The sequence below is a fragment of the Balearica regulorum genome, chromosome 21 (genome assembly GCF_011004875.1).
Source record: "Balearica regulorum gibbericeps isolate bBalReg1 chromosome 21, bBalReg1.pri, whole genome shotgun sequence".
Taxonomy (NCBI): Eukaryota; Metazoa; Chordata; class Aves; order Gruiformes; family Gruidae; genus Balearica; species Balearica regulorum.
Window position 1 is genome coordinate 1,962,160 of NC_046204.1, and position 19,146 is coordinate 1,981,305.

General features: G+C 37.2%; 1 protein-coding gene across 5 annotated transcripts; it reads right to left on the reverse strand.

The window, feature by feature from the left end:
• Window positions 1–33: 33 nt before the first annotated feature.
• RER1 (retention in endoplasmic reticulum sorting receptor 1) lies at window positions 34–8,123 on the reverse strand. 5 transcript variants are annotated; one of them, XM_075773251.1, is made up of 9 exons: window positions 7,983–8,118; window positions 7,456–7,529; window positions 5,093–5,172; window positions 4,696–4,781; window positions 4,040–4,144; window positions 2,829–2,928; window positions 2,281–2,359; window positions 2,039–2,174; window positions 34–1,139 (listed from the first exon to the last, which is right to left on the reverse strand). In XM_075773251.1, the coding sequence occupies exons 4-9, from the start codon at window positions 4,774–4,776 to the stop codon at window positions 1,050–1,052; spliced, it is 591 nt and encodes a 196-aa protein (XP_075629366.1). In that variant the 5' UTR covers window positions 4,777–4,781; window positions 5,093–5,172; window positions 7,456–7,529; window positions 7,983–8,118; the 3' UTR covers window positions 34–1,049. The 5 variants fall into 5 exon arrangements, with proteins under 5 accessions (XP_075629366.1, XP_075629364.1, XP_075629369.1 ...); XM_075773249.1 differs by lacking the exon at window positions 7,456–7,529 and having other exon boundaries at window positions 7,983–8,123; XM_075773254.1 differs by lacking the exon at window positions 5,093–5,172.
• Window positions 8,124–19,146: the final 11,023 nt, after the last annotated feature.

A 19,146-nucleotide genomic window follows, 5' to 3' on the forward strand; every position in this document is an offset into this window, starting at 1 on the left:
GATCAATATATGTATATAAAGATAGAGAACAAGTAAAGGGGGACACTGTCTTTTAATAAATTTTGGAATTAAAAAGTCACTTAATAAAACTGCAGTTGTATCACATGAAAAAGTTTACATGCAGGTCATTTATCTCTGCTTTATTTTTCCCATAGAAAATGAAAAGCTGTGTTAAAACCCACACCGTTTGTCTGCTCTGGCCAGTTCAGGTATATTCTGAAGGGGCTGCATGAAGTCAGCTTAAATTAATCAAGAAACCCTTAAGTATGAAAGAAACTCCAACTAATAACAATTAAAATATATATATTTATAATTCCAGGTCCTCAAAGGAAATTGTGATAGAGGTTGAACAAAGTTTTGAGTCATCATGAAAGAGCCCAATTTTAGCATCTGCTAGGAGATGTAAGGTGAAACTGGCATTAAAACCCAACACAAATGAGTTACTTTAGAAGCTATGTGATTAATTTTTCCCTACTGCAAACCCCATAATTTAGTAAATTTCTTATTCCCATATATATTTGTTTGGTTATAACTCGGTAATACCATGCATTTAGGAAATACATTTAGGAAACTGAAGTTCTGCATTTTTTAGGTCTACTGAATTTTTCTATGAAAACAGCACACACCCATGAAGCAGAAAACAGCATCACGTGTGCCATCTTACATTTTTCCTCCGCATATGTGCACAGCACTTCAGGGTGATAGTGAACAGGAGAACTACATAAAAATATCCAGCTCTTAAGCCGTTAATCTCTCCAGTGCAATGGATCTTGAAAGAAATACATTATCCCAAATCCATGGGATTAATCAAAGTTTCTCCAACTTCTTACAAAAAGATAATAAACTCAATGCAATTTGGTTAGAATGCCAGTTTCTTCAAGAAACTGATATTTCAGATAAAAATAGCAAGATCCTCTTAAAATGAAAATTCAACTGCTTTGTCACCACTCTGTTAATAATTTTTTATGAAGAAAAAAGGCATTGTTACAATGGCTCAAAATCGTTCCTTTAGTTAGAAGTAGAATTGGTCAACAGGTTGATTGCATCTTCTAGCTAGCAAAGGTCTTTCCCACATCTTCTTTCCCTTTGTATTTCCTCTTGCCATGTGTGAAGGGTATATATCTGTACTTTATCATGTGCTGTAAAGAAAAAAGATCAATCTTTGAGGCAAAAAACTTACATAATGTTTACAAAATTGTTTTACAATACACACTGTAAACTACAAAGTCCTCTAGAAGGATAGTTCTTCAGTTTTGTAAAGGTAATGAAATAGCTAATCATACCCCAGTTTACTTCTAAATAGGGGTATGAGCCCAATCTTATAAATATCAAATTTGGGTATACCCAACAACTTATACAGTACAGTGAAGATTACTGATTTGGGGAATCACAGGAAACTGGAGAGAGCATAGAGGTATTAATTCTTTACTACCCCATAATATTTAATTTACAACTTTGAAATTCAAACAGTACCTATCCAAAATTCTGAATGTCTGGGAAAAAAATTGGCTCTCCTCTTAAAATGCCAACAAACCATAAGTAATTTGTTAAAAATATTCTTAATTACTTCCCTATGTTCTTCTTCTCCTTCTCTCCTTCTGCCTTCTTGCACCAACTTGTCAGAACTTCCCTTTTCACCCATCAGAGACCCTACAAGATCTCTTCATTAAAAATAGCCTTAGCTAACTGAAGAAAGTGGATGAGAAATTATAAGACTCATCCTGTATAAAAAAAAGATATTGAATTCTGAGATCAAAACCTTTTGAAAGCAAGCATAACATTTTTGTAATGTAGCATATGAAGACTTCTTTTACCAAGTACTTTTGTTCCCCATTGTCAATATTTGTCAGAGTTGCAAATATGCAACACGAACTAACATGTTCAATGAACACTTGAATGTTAGTTCAAGAGTTAGCTGTTCAAGTCTCTCTAGCAAAAGAGGTGTGTGCAATACATTTAATACCTCTGAAGTGCTCAACTGGAACAATACTGTAAATTCTTACATCACAAATGCTACTGTCTATTCTTGGCAAGTTACCTTGATTTGCCTCTTCATAGTGATACAAAATAGCATAATGAAGTACATCACAAGGATTGGCCAAAAAACAGGAACGTTGAAAGCCTCGAAGAATGTACATGCCATAGCAACCAGGATTCCTTTAGTGGCAGAGTGCCTTAAAAATAATATTAACAATTAATCCTTCAACCTCAGCTACCACTAATTTGATGCAGATATTTATATTTTCCAAAAATAGAGCATGAGCACACGGATCCACTCACCAGAATTTAAACTCTGGGAGTCTTCTAATGAAAGGCCGAAATTCTTCATTTTGCCTTGTAGGTAAGGAAGGACCATCATCTGAAAAAAACAGAAAAAAAAAACCAAACCACAAACCCCCTCACACTGATTTTCCACACTGTTCGGACTGCAGATTTTTTTTTTTTTCTTTAAAAAAAAAAATAAATTTTCACTGTTACACACAGATTCCAGTGGCTGTTTTAATGTAACTTAACCCTGATTTCCCAAAAGAAAATAGGTAACAAATGAGTGCCAGGTCGCTTGAGTTACTATGGGGAGAACTTAAGTCACATAAACGTTCTTTCAAAACATAGAAAACTAATACAATATGGAATATGTTCAAGCCCTGGGGAAAAAAAAGACAAATTTTATAGTAACTCCTGATGTCAAGTTGTATAGATTGTTTTCAAGTCTAAAAATACCATTGGATCATACTAAAATTGCACATCCGTACACTACTGCATCAGACAAAAAGAGCTGGAAGTTTAAGTAAGTTCAAAATTATTGCAAAATGAACTATTCATCATACCTGAATCTTCCATTAAAGAGGGGTCTACCTTTGGCGACAAGAAAGCTATGAAGAGATTTAGATGGTAGATTCCCAAGGCATATGTCACAATGTACCAACCCTGAAGCAGGGAGGAAAAAAGAGCTAAGATTAAAGTCTTCCTGAAAACCATTTTCAGATACTGATTTATCAAACAACCTGAGTTTTTTTGCTTCCTTGAGAAGTGCTTTTCCACATCCTCACATTAACACAATAGGTTTTCTGGACTCATTATAAAAATATTAAAAATTTTCACTGTATAAAATAAGCATTCTGACTCTAGAAAAACATGAAATCACCTTTACGAATCTATTTCTTCTATCTGCGTACTGACAGATAACATATGCAACAGTTTTCATTTAAAGCTACCTAAATACTGACTAAACTTACTGCAATACAAAAAAAATTAGCCTTTTTAAGCTACACTTTTTCTAAGGTCTACTACTGTAAACCTAATACTTCAATCAAAATAAGCCTTGGAACATGTGAGTAGCAGAAATCCCTCATGTATTGATGGATTTAATATGAAAGCTTTTCTCAGGTATTCGGTCATCAGAAAAGCAGCATAAAATAAGTAAACAGCATAAAACCATCACTGTTTTAATCATCTTTGCAGGCTTCAGTCTCTTAAATCTTCCTGTTACTACCACCTGCATAGCTTTCACATTCAATCTGTAATCTTCAGGTTTTTGGGAATAACAATTCTCAAGTTCTTAACTGAATTGCAGATTGGCATGAAATAGAGGCATCTGATTAGTGGAGATATGGTCTGCCACTGGCCTGCAGTGATAAAAAAGCCGAAAAAGCAATTCTTTATGGTTTGCATGACGGAAGGTAACCACTGGCTCCCAAACATGTTGTTACACAGCTTTAAAAATAAAAAGTAAAAATTTAATTGCCACAGACTTTTCAGAGGTTTATTATGTAATTTCATCACAATTAATGGAATAGTTCCACTTTCTGTTGCCATCAGAAGAATATCCTCAAGCATTTGCACGTTTTCCACTCTGAAGCACCAAGCTTAACACCAACAAGATGTGCTCTTTCTTCAGGCTAATCTACCTTCTACTGCGTGCTACATGATACCATGTGTAACTCCAAAATAACACTGTATTTCAAAAACTCTCCTAACACAAAAAATAGAACAGCAATGATATCTACAACTACTTTAGCAGTAAATTCAGTTTTCTTACCTGCAGTAAATAAACTCTAATCATGTAGATAAAACTCAGACCCAAAGTTACAATCCATCGCACTGCAGTATATGGAGTAGATTTGTCTAACCAGGATTGGTAGATCTAGGAAGAAATATAAAGTGTACATCTGTAAAATACATGATGCACAATGAATTATGTTTATTACAGGGTGGCATTAGAAACAGTAAGCATTTGTGAAAAGTATTTTGGGAAGGAGAGTAATATGAAACATTAATTAAGTTTATTTATAATAAAGAATACAAAACAAACACACTTACAAGCACTCGAAAAGTTCTATATTTTTACAAAGGCAAAAAAAAAATTACTAATGCTTCGGGCATCATAAAGCAATTTAAATTTTCAATATTTTATGCAAGTTTACTTTCCTTAAGATGAATCTAACATGAAATGTGAAGTTACTCCTCATTTTTGACAATAACAACATATATTTTCACTCTGCAATGTCACACGTACACATATTAAATATTTCATTAAGCTATGTATTATAATGTTATCTATTTTTAAAAGGCTTCAAAAGAAATCTTTTGTACAGATTTTAGTATTTCAACAATTCATCCAAAAAGTAATGAGTTTAAGAAGCTGCACTGAGACCTGCTTCTAACAGAGTCAGAAAAACCCTACAGAAAACCAACCTGTCCAAGTCTTGAGAAAAATCTATAGACGACAGAAGGCTTTCCATGAACAGACTCACCAATACTGTCCCCTTCTGACATGGTTGCTGTGGAAACAAAACATGATACATAGGTAACATTTAAAACAAAAATCTAAGCTCAGGAAAGCTTTACAGTACATTATTGGAACCCGTATTTAGATATGATACTCTTGCCCTGTTTGAAACAAATTATTTTTAATGAAGTATTCTTAAAGAGAGGATGTTTATTCCAAAAGAAGTTAATTTCCAAAAGAAATTGTTATGAAAGCAAAGAAAAGGGTATTTTACAAAGGCAAGACAGGATCCAATCCATTTTAGGGAAGGAAAAAACAAGTCCATACAGAAATACAGGAATGAGCCTTGTTAGACATCTTCACCTTGATAAGGCAGGAGCTGAGTTATAACATCTAAGCCTTGAGATACGAACTGCAGCACCACCCTCCTGTCACCTCAGTTTCTAAAGGCAAAGAACAGAACCAAAATAAATATTTTTTTAAAAAAGCTGCTTAGGATTTTTAAGTACTGAGTAACTAGGTAGTGAAATTTAAGTTCAGGATGCTGTACATGAATGGTTACAGACAAAAAACCTCTACTATAAGTACCTAAACCAAAACACTGCACACTGCTACAATTATTCAATGAGTTTATCTCTCTCTTGAACATAAAGAGCTCAGTAGTCACAGAAAAGTTTTATGCATGAGCAAAACTGTACAGTAGAAGGGCCAGGATTCTGAAGTCAGGTAAAAAAAATTAACCAAGGCAATTATTTTTTAGTACATGCTTCTGTTACCGATTTAAAAATATTTATTTTTATTTTCAGTTAAGCTCAACAAAGTTTTACAGTTCACTTCAAGACATAAAACAACCAAAATAAAATGGATTCTAAAAAAGAAACATTTTTGCCACATCACCAAAAGCAATCCCTGACATTACTTCCTGGAGTGCTCATCTGTGGGTGGGACTACACAACCCTGGGACAGTGGGCGTACTTTCAGCCCTATATTAATACCTCAAGAGCCTGAGATGATAATAAACATATATGAAACATTACTAAATCAGAAAAATTTAAATTATCTTAGATGCTGCAATACAGCGACTGCCACAAAAAATAATTTGAGACCAAGGACAATGTGGAGAGGCACTGAGTCTTAAATTTTCAGATGTTTACAGAAAAAAAATATACAGACTACATCCTGTGGAATCATTAGTAAGTAGAAAAAAGGAGTCCTGTTACACTTCAAAAGATAAGGGGATTTGTTATGACGCTTCAGGAGCTGCAGTCCACTTTAATTCAAGCTATAGCTAAAAAAAAAATCAAATAGAAACCCATATAATATAGAGACTTCTTCATTACAGGGAAAAGGAAGTAATTATTCTCTCCATCCACTGCACTGCAGAAGAAAGAAGTTACTCAGCATTATTTCCTGAGCATAATTTTGTGCTTTATTTTGGGGGTTTTTTAAATGTCCTGAAGCATAAAGCCATAACAAAAATATATTCAATCTACTGATCAGATAGCAATTCTCTAAAAATCACTAATATAAAACCTCTCATATTCTTAAATTTATAGATACCTCCACAGCAAATATGGGCTATAGATAGACATACCGTTACCTAAACGGTAACCTATGCAGATCAAGCAACAAATCGTGTGTAGGTAAGGCCACTGATGGCTTTATGACGAAGTAGGCCGTTTGCCTAAATTACATTCTATGTGGTTATGTATGATTGTTTATCATACATACAGTTCTTCCATAGCAGACCAGGAAATACAACCAGCTACCACTGCCTGTTTTACTGAAAAGAAACCTCTCATTGACTCAGTTTAAGTAGCATAGACTGAAGTTTATCACATGGCATAATTTAGGTTAATATTTCTTATCACTTTAAAACTTCACTTAAAGAACATCTGCAATTTGACAATTATCAAGAAAAACAGTCTTTGGCATTGCTCGGAAGGTAGTTTACAGTTAAGAACACGAGTCAGATCTCATTGGTTTAAGGGAGTAACTACATCTAAACAGTAGCAATCCCTCTTTCACCAAGTAATATCAGACTTTACTGTTCAGCATAATAAGTTATGATAACTTAAATGGCTTCAGCCATTTCAGCAAAGCCAATAATCAGAAAGATATACAAAGATTAATATAACAAACAATTGAATAGCTTGCTACTAGCAGAATACAGACTGCTGCTAAAAGTAAACCACATTAAAACGTTTTTCTGAACGCTGAAAAATACCAAGTGGGCGAATGCATGACCTTTAACAATTATGCTTTTTACCGCAATTGTTACGGTAATATCATTACAAATACCACTGCATTGCCGAGTTTTTAAAACTGGCAGGACCTGGGGCAGTAAAGACATTTAACTTATGCCTCGCATCATCACACACAGAGAGGCACAGAATTTTCAGACAACTCTCTGATCGTAATAGATTTTTTTCTTAGATTTAAAATACAAATGAAGCACATCACTAGCAAAATCACATCACCGCTCATACAAGTTTCTTTATCGCATAGGGGAAAGGTCTTTGAAGAGTAACACACTGAAGTAATTTATTAATAACAAGGTGAATGGACAACCCCTGGAAAATAACCCATCGGTTGTGCACACTGGTTTTTTTTATCCTAAAAAAGGCACTGTTTAGTTTTATCCATTACAACAGCAGCCTGGTCTGTCAGAAAGTCACTACTGCCTAAACAGCAGGAGCTGCAGGCACCTGCGCTCCTCGATTTACCTGGAAACGCGGACGTCACGCACCCTGAGCACTACCTAAGACCAAACGCTGTTGGACAAAAGCGATACTGGACACTTTGAGGGGGAAAAAAAAAAAAATCAAAGCGCGCGAAGGTTGGCAGAGTTTTGGCACAGAGACCAGAAGGAGAGGCGCTCGAGGCAGCGAGGGCCCGCTGAGGTGAGGAGGGCCCGGGCACGGCCCTGGGACAGGGAGCGGCTCGGCGAGAGGGAAAAACGAGCCCTCCGGCAGGCCCTGCGCGCCCAGCAGCAGCCCCGAGGCCTCCGCAGCCGGAAGGCGGCGACCGGCAGCGCGGCCCGAAGACCGCCTAGGCCGCGGATGACGGCAGTGGTCGTCGAGCCCGAAGAAGCCCCCGCGCTCCCGGAGGGGCCCCTCGCTCAAGGCACTGTCCCGCCGGGGCCTATCGCGGCCTCCGCCCGCCGAGCTGCCTGCACGCCGTCCAGCCTGGAGGCGCAAGCTCCCGCCCCTCCCGGGCCCCCAGACGCCGACGCGGGGCACCGGCTACTCACAGGCGCCCGAGCCGGGTTCTTCCTTCCGTTCCCCCTCCCCCCACTTCCACAACACCCAATATGGCGTCAACTAGCGGGGAGAAATTCACTTCCGTTTCCGGGGCGAGAGGGACGGGATAAAGACTCGGTACTGCCCCGCCATTGGCCCCGTGGGGGGAAGTGGGCGTTGCCGCGGCACTGAGCAGTGAGGCGGGAGGTGGGTGGCGGTACGCGAGGGCGGCCGGGAGGGGGGGAGAGAGAGAGGCAGCCAGGCGGTCCCGGTCCCGGTTCCGGTTGCAGGCAGCTGCTGACGCTACCGGCAGAGGAAGCGTGCCTCAGGACCGCACTGCGGGCGGGATGCAGCCAGCAAGGACCGAACCGGTGCGGGTTATGTGCCCTTTAACGGCCGCGCAGGCGCGAGCCCGCCCTGCTGCCCCGGGCGCTCCGCCCCGCGCTCCCGCGCAGCCAATGAGCGCGAGGAGGCCGTAGCTATGGGCGGTGTCCGGGGCCTGCGCGGGGCAGATGGCGGTGGGTGTGAGGTGGCGCGAGCGCAGTCTCCTGGCGTTCTCCCTCCCCTTCCCGCCTCGGGGTGTGTGGTAGCCAGCACCCCCCCCCCCGGGGCAGGCCCCGCCGCCTCAGCCTGGCCCCTCGCCTGGAGGAGCTGAGGACGAGTCTCCTGCGACTGCGAAGTCCGGTCTCTCGTTAAGACAAAGAGACGCTAAGCCCGCGCTCCTGTGTTTAGGCTAATGTAAATACAAGCGCGTTTCCTCTTACGGGTTTGCTTTATTTTCTGTGCTAGCGTTCTTGTTTTACGCAAAGGTAGTGTAGTCGCTGGTGCTGTAGCTTCTGGCTGTGTCTGTAGTCTAACACTTGTAACCTCTAGGTGTTTAAGAGCCTGGGTTCCCATTACAATGTAAAGTTAATATAAATAATAAGCAAAATAATATATTTATCTTCACATAAATGTTGTTTATACTGAAATTTTAAAGTAGGTGTAGCTGAGTAAAATTAGTGCTTTTGCATTACTAGTTATTAAGTATTCAATTTAGGTTTTAATTGTTTAAATAATGTCACTTCTCTTTTCATGTGATGGGCAGGGTGTGTGTAGGGGCCTCAGGTGGGTCTTGTCAGAGGAATCGGAGCCCCTCGGGTGTACTCAGGGCCCTCACCTGAGGAGCATAAGGGAATTGAGCTTGCCACAATCCTTTTAATTTCCACAGTCCTTTTAGTTTCCTTTTATTTTTTTTTTAAATAGAGTAATTTGTAGTCTTTAAACCTTTTGCATGCTATAAGACAGAACAAGAAGGCAGACAGATCCCTCTTTTTACACAATACAGTAGATGATCATTGCCTGTTAAACTAGCATAGCTGTAGAGCGTACAGCCTGCTGGGAAAGTCAGATTCTTGACTTCAAGAGTTGAAATAACTGATTCCATTCTGTTCTATTAGAGCCCATAGGGAAAAATTTGATTTAATGGATTTAGGATTTCTGCCTCTATGTACTTTGTAAATCCCTTCAGCTAGGGTCAATGTTTAGATGCTAAGATAGTAAGTCTTAAGAAAAGTCTAAAGCATGTGAAGGTGCTAACAATACATACATACAAATTTAGTCATGTAAAGGAGAAAAATATGAGAAAGTTTCAGCTTTTGACTTGAGCTGAAAACAGGTGGACATTTGTCTGTTAAAAGGGGTTACATGTACTGTTTTATTTTCTAGGTCATGACAAGCTGTTCTTTAAAGATGGAAGTTACTATGAGGGCAAGTTTGTCCATGGAGGAGTTATGGGGAACGGATTTCAATGCTGGGCATCAACAGGTGAGCCTGTTACTATTATACACCTTTGTAAAAAATTTAAAAACCGTCCCCTTAAATTCTGCTATATAAATACACATCAAAAGCAGCCAAACTGGGTTAGTCCAAGTTGTCAGACTTTTAAGATGTTTACTGAAGAGTTGTACTTTTCATATTTTCTTGCTGGCCTCTCAATTTAGGCTGGGCTAACTTTCAGTCACCTCAGAAAGTTAATCAAGTGTGTTAATAGTAGAAACCAGAAACGTGTATCATCGATTTTTGATAACAGTCTCAGCCCTTAAAAGATGCGTGTGTGTGCAGGCTTGGGCTTGTACAATGTGCTCCACAAGATCAGGTGAAAGATGTTAAAGGATTTAAAGAATTTGAATAAATTATCTGTTATGGAGGGATATCTCATGCATGATTTACCAAGGGAACATTTCAATGAATTCACTCTCTCCTAGCATCCTGAGCAGAAAGAAGTTCTTTGAGTAAAGATCTGTCCCAGTAAGTTGCTGCAGAAAAGAATTTCTGCTGTTTCTGTTTGTTCCTGTGCAGGTAAGTCAGTGACTTCTCCACCTGCCTAACCCCTTTAGTCAACAGTCTGTAAGGGTGACAGAGAATAAAGGGTGACCACATGGAATACAGTGTATTATATAAATAAACCAGGTAAATACTTGACAGAAAAATAGTTATGTGTCATTCTAAGATCACACCTACATCAGGAAATTCACAGTACAATACTTCTAGTGCTAAGCAGCTGACTTTTCAGGCTTTGACACAGAACATGCCATCAAAAAACCGTTAAAGTGACTATGAAATTTAAGTACTGCTTTTATATGTTCCTTAACCATAAAAGAACATACTATGAATCTTTTCTTTTTAACACATCACTGTCAGTTTTAAAGCCCGGAAGGATTATGATTCATTAGTTTTAAAGTAAAGACTGAATGAGCATGTTTAATGTTGTCTAATGAAGCTGATAATAATAAAAGTAGTTGCGAATTATAAACTTCTAGGCTTCTAGAATGTCTTCTATTTAAGACACTTTAGGCACAGTTACTCAGGTTTGTAAATAATTTCTTAATTGACTCAAATGTGACCAATTTAGTATCCCTGTCAAGCTCTATGTTAAGGTATTTATACTGAAGTTACTCAGTGGTGCCGGTGCCTGCAGTACCACTGAGTAGTAAGATCTTTGGAGCAGCAGTTTCATTGTGTATGCAGTCAGTTGCCTGCTCTAATTTTACTATAGACATTCATCTTCTATAGAAACTATATGTGTGGGGTTTTTCCTCATGTGTGGAGTGCATAGTACTAATCATTGTGATTTTATTGAAGGTGGATAATATTCTGCTAATTAAAGCCAACTGTAATTTGGAAAAAAATTAAAAGGCTCTGACTGAAAAGTTACTGAGTAATTACCAGAAATGCTGAGGCTCAAAATGAATGACTAAACAAGATTTTAATTTCCACCTTGTTGAGGGGCATATCATTCTCTTTCTCCCAGATGGAAGGTTGGAATGCTGTGTTTAGAGAACTGAACTGTGCCATTTCACTGGTTGCTTGAAGTTCAGGGAAAGGCCTGTAAGTGTGGACTAGATTTGACTGCCACTGCTTATTGATACTGGCTTGCTTTCTCTGATAGTCTGACGTATCAGGTCACCAAATCTGTTTTCCTTTAAGAATTTCCTATTTGTTTTTCACTGGTTTAGAAATGAGGATAATTATGAAGCAGCCGGGATTCTAGACAAGTGTCAAGGTCGTGGAACATTGCCTTGTGCTGTTGGAACAGTATATTAGGTATATAAAGATTTATGAGAAACTGTACTGATTTGTTTGGAAAAGCTCAAAGAATCATGGTAGAGGATGCTTCAGGCAGATAAACAGTACTAGAACTAGTACTGTTAATTCATTTAATAAATTCAGTCCCCATTTTTAATTGAGTAAGCCATGAAGAGATTTCAAATTTGATATTTTTTAGCATATTCTGATAGCATTTTGTATAGTTGAGCTTCAGATTCAATTTCAGTTCGACTTTTCTTGGATATGTAGTTTACTTGGGAGTTTTCTTGTGATTATTATTTGGAGTATTCCTTATTTGTAAAACAGAAGTAAACATAATGGTTTGGGAGGAACTATAGCGTATATATGTATAAGCACATGTGAATACTCACCTACTTCAAGATAGAAAAATCAGGGAATATATTTTCAGTGTGAACTAAACGACAGGATAAGATGTGATGTGGATTATTTTCCAGTAATTCAGAGAGATGACCTTGAGGCCTGGGACATAAGAACCAAATGTGGTTGTAGCCTGTAGAGGAATTACTGCATGAGAAATGAAGAACAGGATTCTGTCACTGCAATCACAGTGTCTGAGGGTTAAAAAAAGAAATTAATTACTGACATTTTGAGAAGCTAAATGAGATAAAATCTGTGCATGTCTTGGGAATTTTTTTACTTTTTTTTATTTAATTTGTAATAATTTCTCTGATAAGTGTTTGGAGAGAGAGATTCTTTGAAGAAGTAGCATTTTATACTTTGGTAGTAACTTTAGAACTTGAAAACATAACTCTTCATTGTTGCATGCATATTAAGATTTGGAACAGGCACTTCATAAACTGTCTCATTACCCAGTTATAATAAAGTTCAGAAACCCAGTACTGATTTCATCATTTAAGTCTCTTTCTGACTTTGATTCCTCTTCAGTTTTCTTTGTTGTTGAAAAGAAAGGGTCTCCCTTGGTTTAGTGGAAATTCAGAGTATGTGTTGAGAGAGGCCAAACGTTACGAGGAAGCCTATTCAGTGTAACTTTACTACAACTCTCTAGCCAACTGACACTTTTTCCTATGGACCTGAAATCACAACCAAAATTCTACCAAATACTGTTTATGTAGTTAAAATAGATCATGAAGCACTTAGATATCTTGCAGCTCGGTCTGCTAATGGTATGTATACATATAAGCAGTTATCTTGGCTTTTCAGTTAAGGCTTTGGTTTTTTTGGTTAAGTTCTATTTTTTTACCTGTCAATACCCTCAGATTTCTTTTAAATATACATTAAAAGTTTGTAGTTAAGTCTGTTAATCTAAACTTAATACAGTTTAAAAATCTTCATGTATTATTCCATGAACATATGAAATTTGGGAATTAAAATCAGGAGGACAAGATAATAAATACTCATTAGATAAAGAAACAGATGATATAGGAATATGTACAAGTGCTGTTTTGCATTTGTTTCATTATAACCTAAACATTTGAACAAAAATGGTGTTGTTATAATAGCTTCTCACTTACTGAGACATTGAAGACAGGATTTTTTTTTATATATATATATTTGTGTGCACATGTGTGCACACAGTTTTGTACCACTGGGTGTCTCTCTAGCATCTGTTTTGAGACTGAATTAGTAAATTCTTTGGGCTTACACTTGTTTGGTAACTGGTCTGTCTCTGTAAGGTTGTAAGCATTTAGTACTATATTTAAGTTTACACTGGATATGTGCTCAACAGTGACAAGATACTTTGGCCAAAAAAAAATCCTAACGGAACTGACAACAGTATCTTGTTGATTGATTTAGTATTTATATTATGCAGAAAACAGAGTTAAAAGACAACCAGTTATTGCAAGTGTTCACTCAGGATATACTGCTTTCAAATTGTATAACTTAACATAAAACAATAAAAGCATATAAATACCTTTTTTTCAGGCAAATTTATTTTTTTTTAACCTCTTACCATAGAATTATGAAAGAGCTAACCAGCCTTCTGGAAAGGGTCTAAGACATACCTGTGACCTACATCTTACAGGTGAGTGATTTAACCATGTGTTTCTGCAATTTTAGTCTCTCTCAGTGTGCTGCTGAAATGGCAGTGAGCCATTCCCCTGAGTGGTGGCAGTATAAGTATTATTCTCCTTTCTGTCCCAAACTGTCTCAGATCTTAAGTCTTCTATGGCTCTGCCATTCTTTGACAAAATTTATAGTATGCCTGGTCACTTATTTCAGATTAGAAAGCTGACAATAACATACTTTGAAAATTTTATATCCATTAAATTCATCATTATTATTATTCTCAGTGGTGCTTGTTTTGTCAGCAGCCAGTTTTGACACAGTACAAGGAACTGGCAGAATCTACCACCTGCTTTAATGATGTGTTGTTGTCAATGAAAAATTGACAAAAACTATGTGATTGGTTAACCATTGGGTTTGTGGGTGCAGTATTTATTAAGTTTATACCAGTGCATTCCTGGCAGATACAGTAATAGATCAGTATACACTGAAGTCCAACAAAAATCAAGGCATAGTTCCAGCAAAACATGAGCCTACATAATATGGAAATAAACAGGAAATATGTGAAAACTGTTTAGAGGAATTATGTATGGGCAGTGCAGGGGAGACAAACCCAGTCATAACACAAATAGTAAGACTTGGTTTCGTGCCCAAAAAAGGGCGAGTTAAGAAACTCAAGGATCTGGAAATTCTGTCTGGGCTAGATTTTTAGATAATCTTTTGCAAGTGATAATTTTTTGGTAAGTGGATGCTGTCAGTTAATAGCATATTGTAGTCTGAGAACCTTCAGAGATTCAAGTCAATTACATGTCCAGTAAACAAGCAATAATTATATCAACAGAGGAGTCCAATAATAACAAACAGCTCTGATCTACTGCTTAACCATAAAATTGGTTTCACATTCGGTAAAAATGTTGTTGAGATGCAAGATAGAAACTATAACTGAACACTGGGGAACATGTAACAAAACAAAGCCCCTGAAAGTGCTGATTTAAAATGAATAAAACCCCCAGTGACCTGTGGTGGCCCGTCTGCATTTGTATGTGCACGCATTTGAGAGTGAAAGAAAACAATGACATGTAAATGAAGTTTGCAGAGGTTAGTGAAGTAAAACACTCATTTTCTTCATGAAAGTGTTTCCTTTCTGTGATTTCTCATTTCTGGCTGCTGCGTAAGTCCCAGTAAGCAGATGCTGTGTTCCATTCTGTCCCTGTTGCTGCTTCTTTGTGTGTTTTGGCTGTGTTTAGTTTGTCGTCTTTCCCAGAGGAAGGCCTGCTGTTTGATACACCTGTTAACCACACTAAACAGGTGGCAAGCCTTATGGGCTTTTTCACCTGCAGGCTTTTGTTCCCCTGCCCCCCTAGAATCCATTTGAGTTATCTGTTTGGAAGAGTCATGGTTTCAGTTCTGATGCAAATTATTTAAATTACTGGAATTTCATTTGCTCAAATTGTACTGCATACTAGTGGGTAGTATGAAATTTGAAGATAAAATAAATATTCCGAAGTCTTTTATTATGATTATAATTCCAATATAATGATATATAAAAATGTACAGCTATTGCTGATACAAAGACTGTGAATGAGTCTCCCCACTAGTAAATGTTGAGCTCTATTTTAATTGCTTGTGGATAGGACCACTGACTACTGCATCACTCATAGTTCTAGTAATTTTTAGAAGTTAATGTGTCCCGGTAGTGGCCTGGAACTGTGCTGAATGTGTTTCTGAATGCTTAATCTGTATACTTAATTGCCTTTTCAAGTGTTTTTTAGTGATCTTTAGCTGGTACATAGTTCTGATGTGACAAGAAGAGAGTGGGAAGATGTAATTAGCAGTCTTCGTGTAAGAATAAAGACTAGTAATTGGGGAAAAAAACAAACCCCAGAACAAAACCAAAACCCCACCGAAGTATTATTTCTGTAGTTTATCTAGATTTTGCAATAATATACAGCATTTTACAATGAGGATTGGCTGATAATCTTGTCTGTCTTGCTAAAGAGAAACATTGTTGAATGCTTTCTCCACTCAGCCTAACAGAAATCAACAGGGCTTTGCTTGTTGCCTTCACTTTAGATGACAGGTAATGAAGGGCCTTCAGAGAAAGATAAAGTAAGGTTTTGATAAAAATTATCAGACCAGAAATAAACCCATGAAAAAACTAATCAGGGAGGAAGCTTGTGTTTAAAATGGGTGCTAAGTGCTTGCAGAATTGGAGGTTTTGGTCTTACTCTGCAGTGTGTGGTGCTTTGAGAATAAGGTAGTCTGTCAGATCATGCACATACCTATATTAAAAAATGCCAGCAAAACATTGTTCTCCAATATGTTGTGATTTAAAGTGCTGTTAATGCTTTATATCTATTTTCTCATTCAAGGATCAAAAGCATTGAAAAGTTGTTGTTGTCTTTTATGTATATTAAGCCAGTGTATTTTCTTTTATTAAAACTATCTGAGTGTCAATAACTTTTTGAAATGTTTTATAGGAACTCTTTGAGGGGGAAATAAAACCTTGTGTGTTTTTTGACATAACCTGGTTTACATCTGAGACTATAGTTCTTGGGATAGATGTAGATTCTCCCAACTTCTATAAACAGGCCATATAGCATGAACTATCAGAACATACTCAGCCAGATAAGTAGTCAGGATATACTGGAGGAACACTGTGTATTTAAATATACATGTGCTTGTCTAAAGTAATGTCAGCTGAGGCTGTATGCTATAATGCCAAAGATTTTTTGTAAGGGAAAGCATGGTTCAGTCATTACTCAAGTCTGTTAAGTAATTTTAACATGATATTTAAGATCTGGGCCATGCAAATAAGATTGATGAATGTTTGAAGCCAAATAATGAAAATGGTTGATAAAGCCCAAATTAGAGCATGTGGAAATCATATACTGTTAGAGGCAGGCAAGTTTGAATTTGAAATAAACAGAATTAATTGCAATAAAAAGTGTAATAGCCACTAATTGAAAAATGGAAGCTGCATCAATTAACTGGAAATTGAAGTAAGTGGTAAGTACTTATGACCCATTTACAACATCTTTTTCTATATTCATAAACAGATGTCTTTGAACACCTTGCCCTGCCACAGAATGTTGGGAGTAACTACCATTAAAAATGTTCCTGAATAGAAGTTGACAAAATTTGTATCCATTGAAGTTAGTATTTGAAAATCTTGCTTAGTAAGAGACTACCCCAAGTAAAGCTACATGTGAATTTCTGCAGTTAATTTACTACTGTTTAGTTGTTTTCTTAGAACTAGTTATTTCAAAGTTGTCACCCATGATGAATACATTTGTAACATCTCAGTTTTTTAAACACAAAATGAGTCATGCTAACCTATTTAAGTAGGTTGTTGCAGAAATGAATTAATATGATAAAATGGCCTTGTAAAATTACTACTGTTCATGTACTAAATGTTCTTATTTATCACCTGTAACATTTAATTGTGGTTTAAATAAATTCCATATACACATTTACTTTAGAGTTTAGAAACAATCCACAATTACATTGTGCAGTTAGCAGAATAAATTCCTTATTACTGATCCTTAGGATAGGAGGATTTCTGTGGTTGATACCTAGCTGATGATAAACCACTTTGCCTTCATCAGTTACCATTCTTCATTAACTTCTTTATTTCTGTCTTGGTCTCTATTAGTAGATTGCAGTGTCTTGTGTCTACTGCATTGTATGTCTGTGAATCACAGAAAATGCAGGACATTACTAAAACTCAAGGATTTTGTTTCATTTAAAGCAGAATTTCCTGTCCTAGTTTAAAAGCAGAACTAAACACAAACAAAAAAACCTCACAGCATAATACAGCCCATCACTGGAAGCTTGTAGCTTTTTCCTTTTCTCCGTTTCCTGCTCCCCTTTGTTTGTGTACTAACTGTTAGCTCTTTTTCTGGAGGCCCCTATGTCACTCTGGTTGTTCACGCCTTTGTTTCTCTGCATAAATGTGTGATGTATAGATAGTGCTTATGTGGACGTCAGCATTTCCAAACCTTGCATGTGTTGCATTGCTAAGCAACTTTTAGCAACACTTATCTCTCGTCCTTATGCCATCTGGAAAAGAGGATTAGACAAGGAAATGTGCCAGAGAGAGACAAAGGCACATCTAAGAAAGAGGTGGCTTAATTACTTAAGAGAATGACTGACATTAATAGTAGGCAATCATCAGAATTGATTGAAAGCAAGCATAATGCCTTTACAGGTAGTGATAAGGAACCACTGAGAAAGGTTGCATATTTTATACCCCCATCCTTTTTCCTTCCCTAGAGGAAGCAGTGCACAGCTGAATCCGACTGCATGTTTACATACAGTGATGCAAGATGAAGACCCTTATGATTTCAGTACATAATTTAGATACAATTCCAGTTACAGTGAGTATTTTCTAGACCTTTGTCCAGTTATATACATTCAGGAGTACAACTAGGTGACTACTCTTTAGAAGATCTCTTCCACTAGGCAGCAAAGATTGCAGAAATGCCAGTGGAGCCTGAAGCTTGTGTACATTAGTTACCAGCAATACTGCTATCATTGGGATAACCACTGAAGATAGCATCATGTGCTTTAAGGTGATGGAAGTAGGCCAAAGCAAGTAGTTTCAGAAGCATATTTCCAAAGAACTGCTTTGTCTTTGCTTTATCTTCTAGCTTTTATCTAAAAGGTGTAAACAAAGTGCTAGAATTTTAGCCGCTAAATCCATCTGGAGTTTCAACTGGGTTCACACACATTTTAGAATTATAGTAGAACTTTATTTGGTACCTCTGCTGTTGTTGCACAAAAAGCCAGATATGCAACTTAATAGAAGCATGATCACTTTAGATTTTAAATATTCTTATTTTCTAGTTCTTTAGTACTCTGACACTGAAAGAATATTGTTTGGTAGCTAAACAGGATTTAGTACTGTGTAAAACATTCGTTACTGAGTTGTTTTACTTCCCATACCTGGACTTTTGACTGTACTTTGACCATTGTCTGATTATTTCCTTATCGGTTTCAACTCTAAACTTTTCCAACAATATGGGAGCAGTTCAGACTAATTATCAGTGCCAGCTGCATGCTTCAAGATGTTTTTTACGTGTATCTTGGAATAAAAGTGCATACTACAATATACAGTAGTATAATTCCTGAAACTAAAACCAGTATTCCTGATTGTGACCTTTCCTGTCCTATCAGCAAATACCTGCGAAATGTCTGACAAACTTTCCTATCCTCCCCTGGTATAGGACCACAAAGAGGAATTGGTTGAGTCTGCTATCAGTTAATGTTAGTAAAATAGTGGCTGTGAAATAATCATCTCAAGATTATACTATATTGAGTAGGAAAGGGTACACTAGAAAAACTGCACGTTCATCATGACGTAATATTAAATTGCATGATTACGTGTGCAAGTTTAACATTGATAGAAGCTTTAATTGGCTCATACCTAAGCTTCTGTGGTATTTGACTTTGCAGCCTTAGGAATCTTTAAATTTTTATGTAAAGGGTATATCTTGAGTGAAGATTTAAATAACCGAAGCTTTTTGGAATTGGGTTTGGTACGCTATTTCACTTTTCACAATCTTTAAAAAGCAAAATAATGTGTGATTCTGTATGTCA

Excerpts from the sequence above, each read along its gene's own strand:
- RER1 (XM_075773252.1), bottom strand. The coding sequence starts at position 4,776 with ATGTCAGAAGGGGACAGTATTGGTGAGTCTGTTCATGGAAAGCCTTCT. Across the intron at positions 2,929-4,039 it reads TTAGAGTTTATTTACTGCAG|GGTTGGTACATTGTGACATA; the intron begins GTAAGAAAACTG and ends TCCCTGCTTCAG. Across the intron at positions 2,175-2,280 it reads CTCCCAGAGTTTAAATTCTG|GCACTCTGCCACTAAAGGAA; the intron begins GTGAGTGGATCC and ends ATTATTTTTAAG.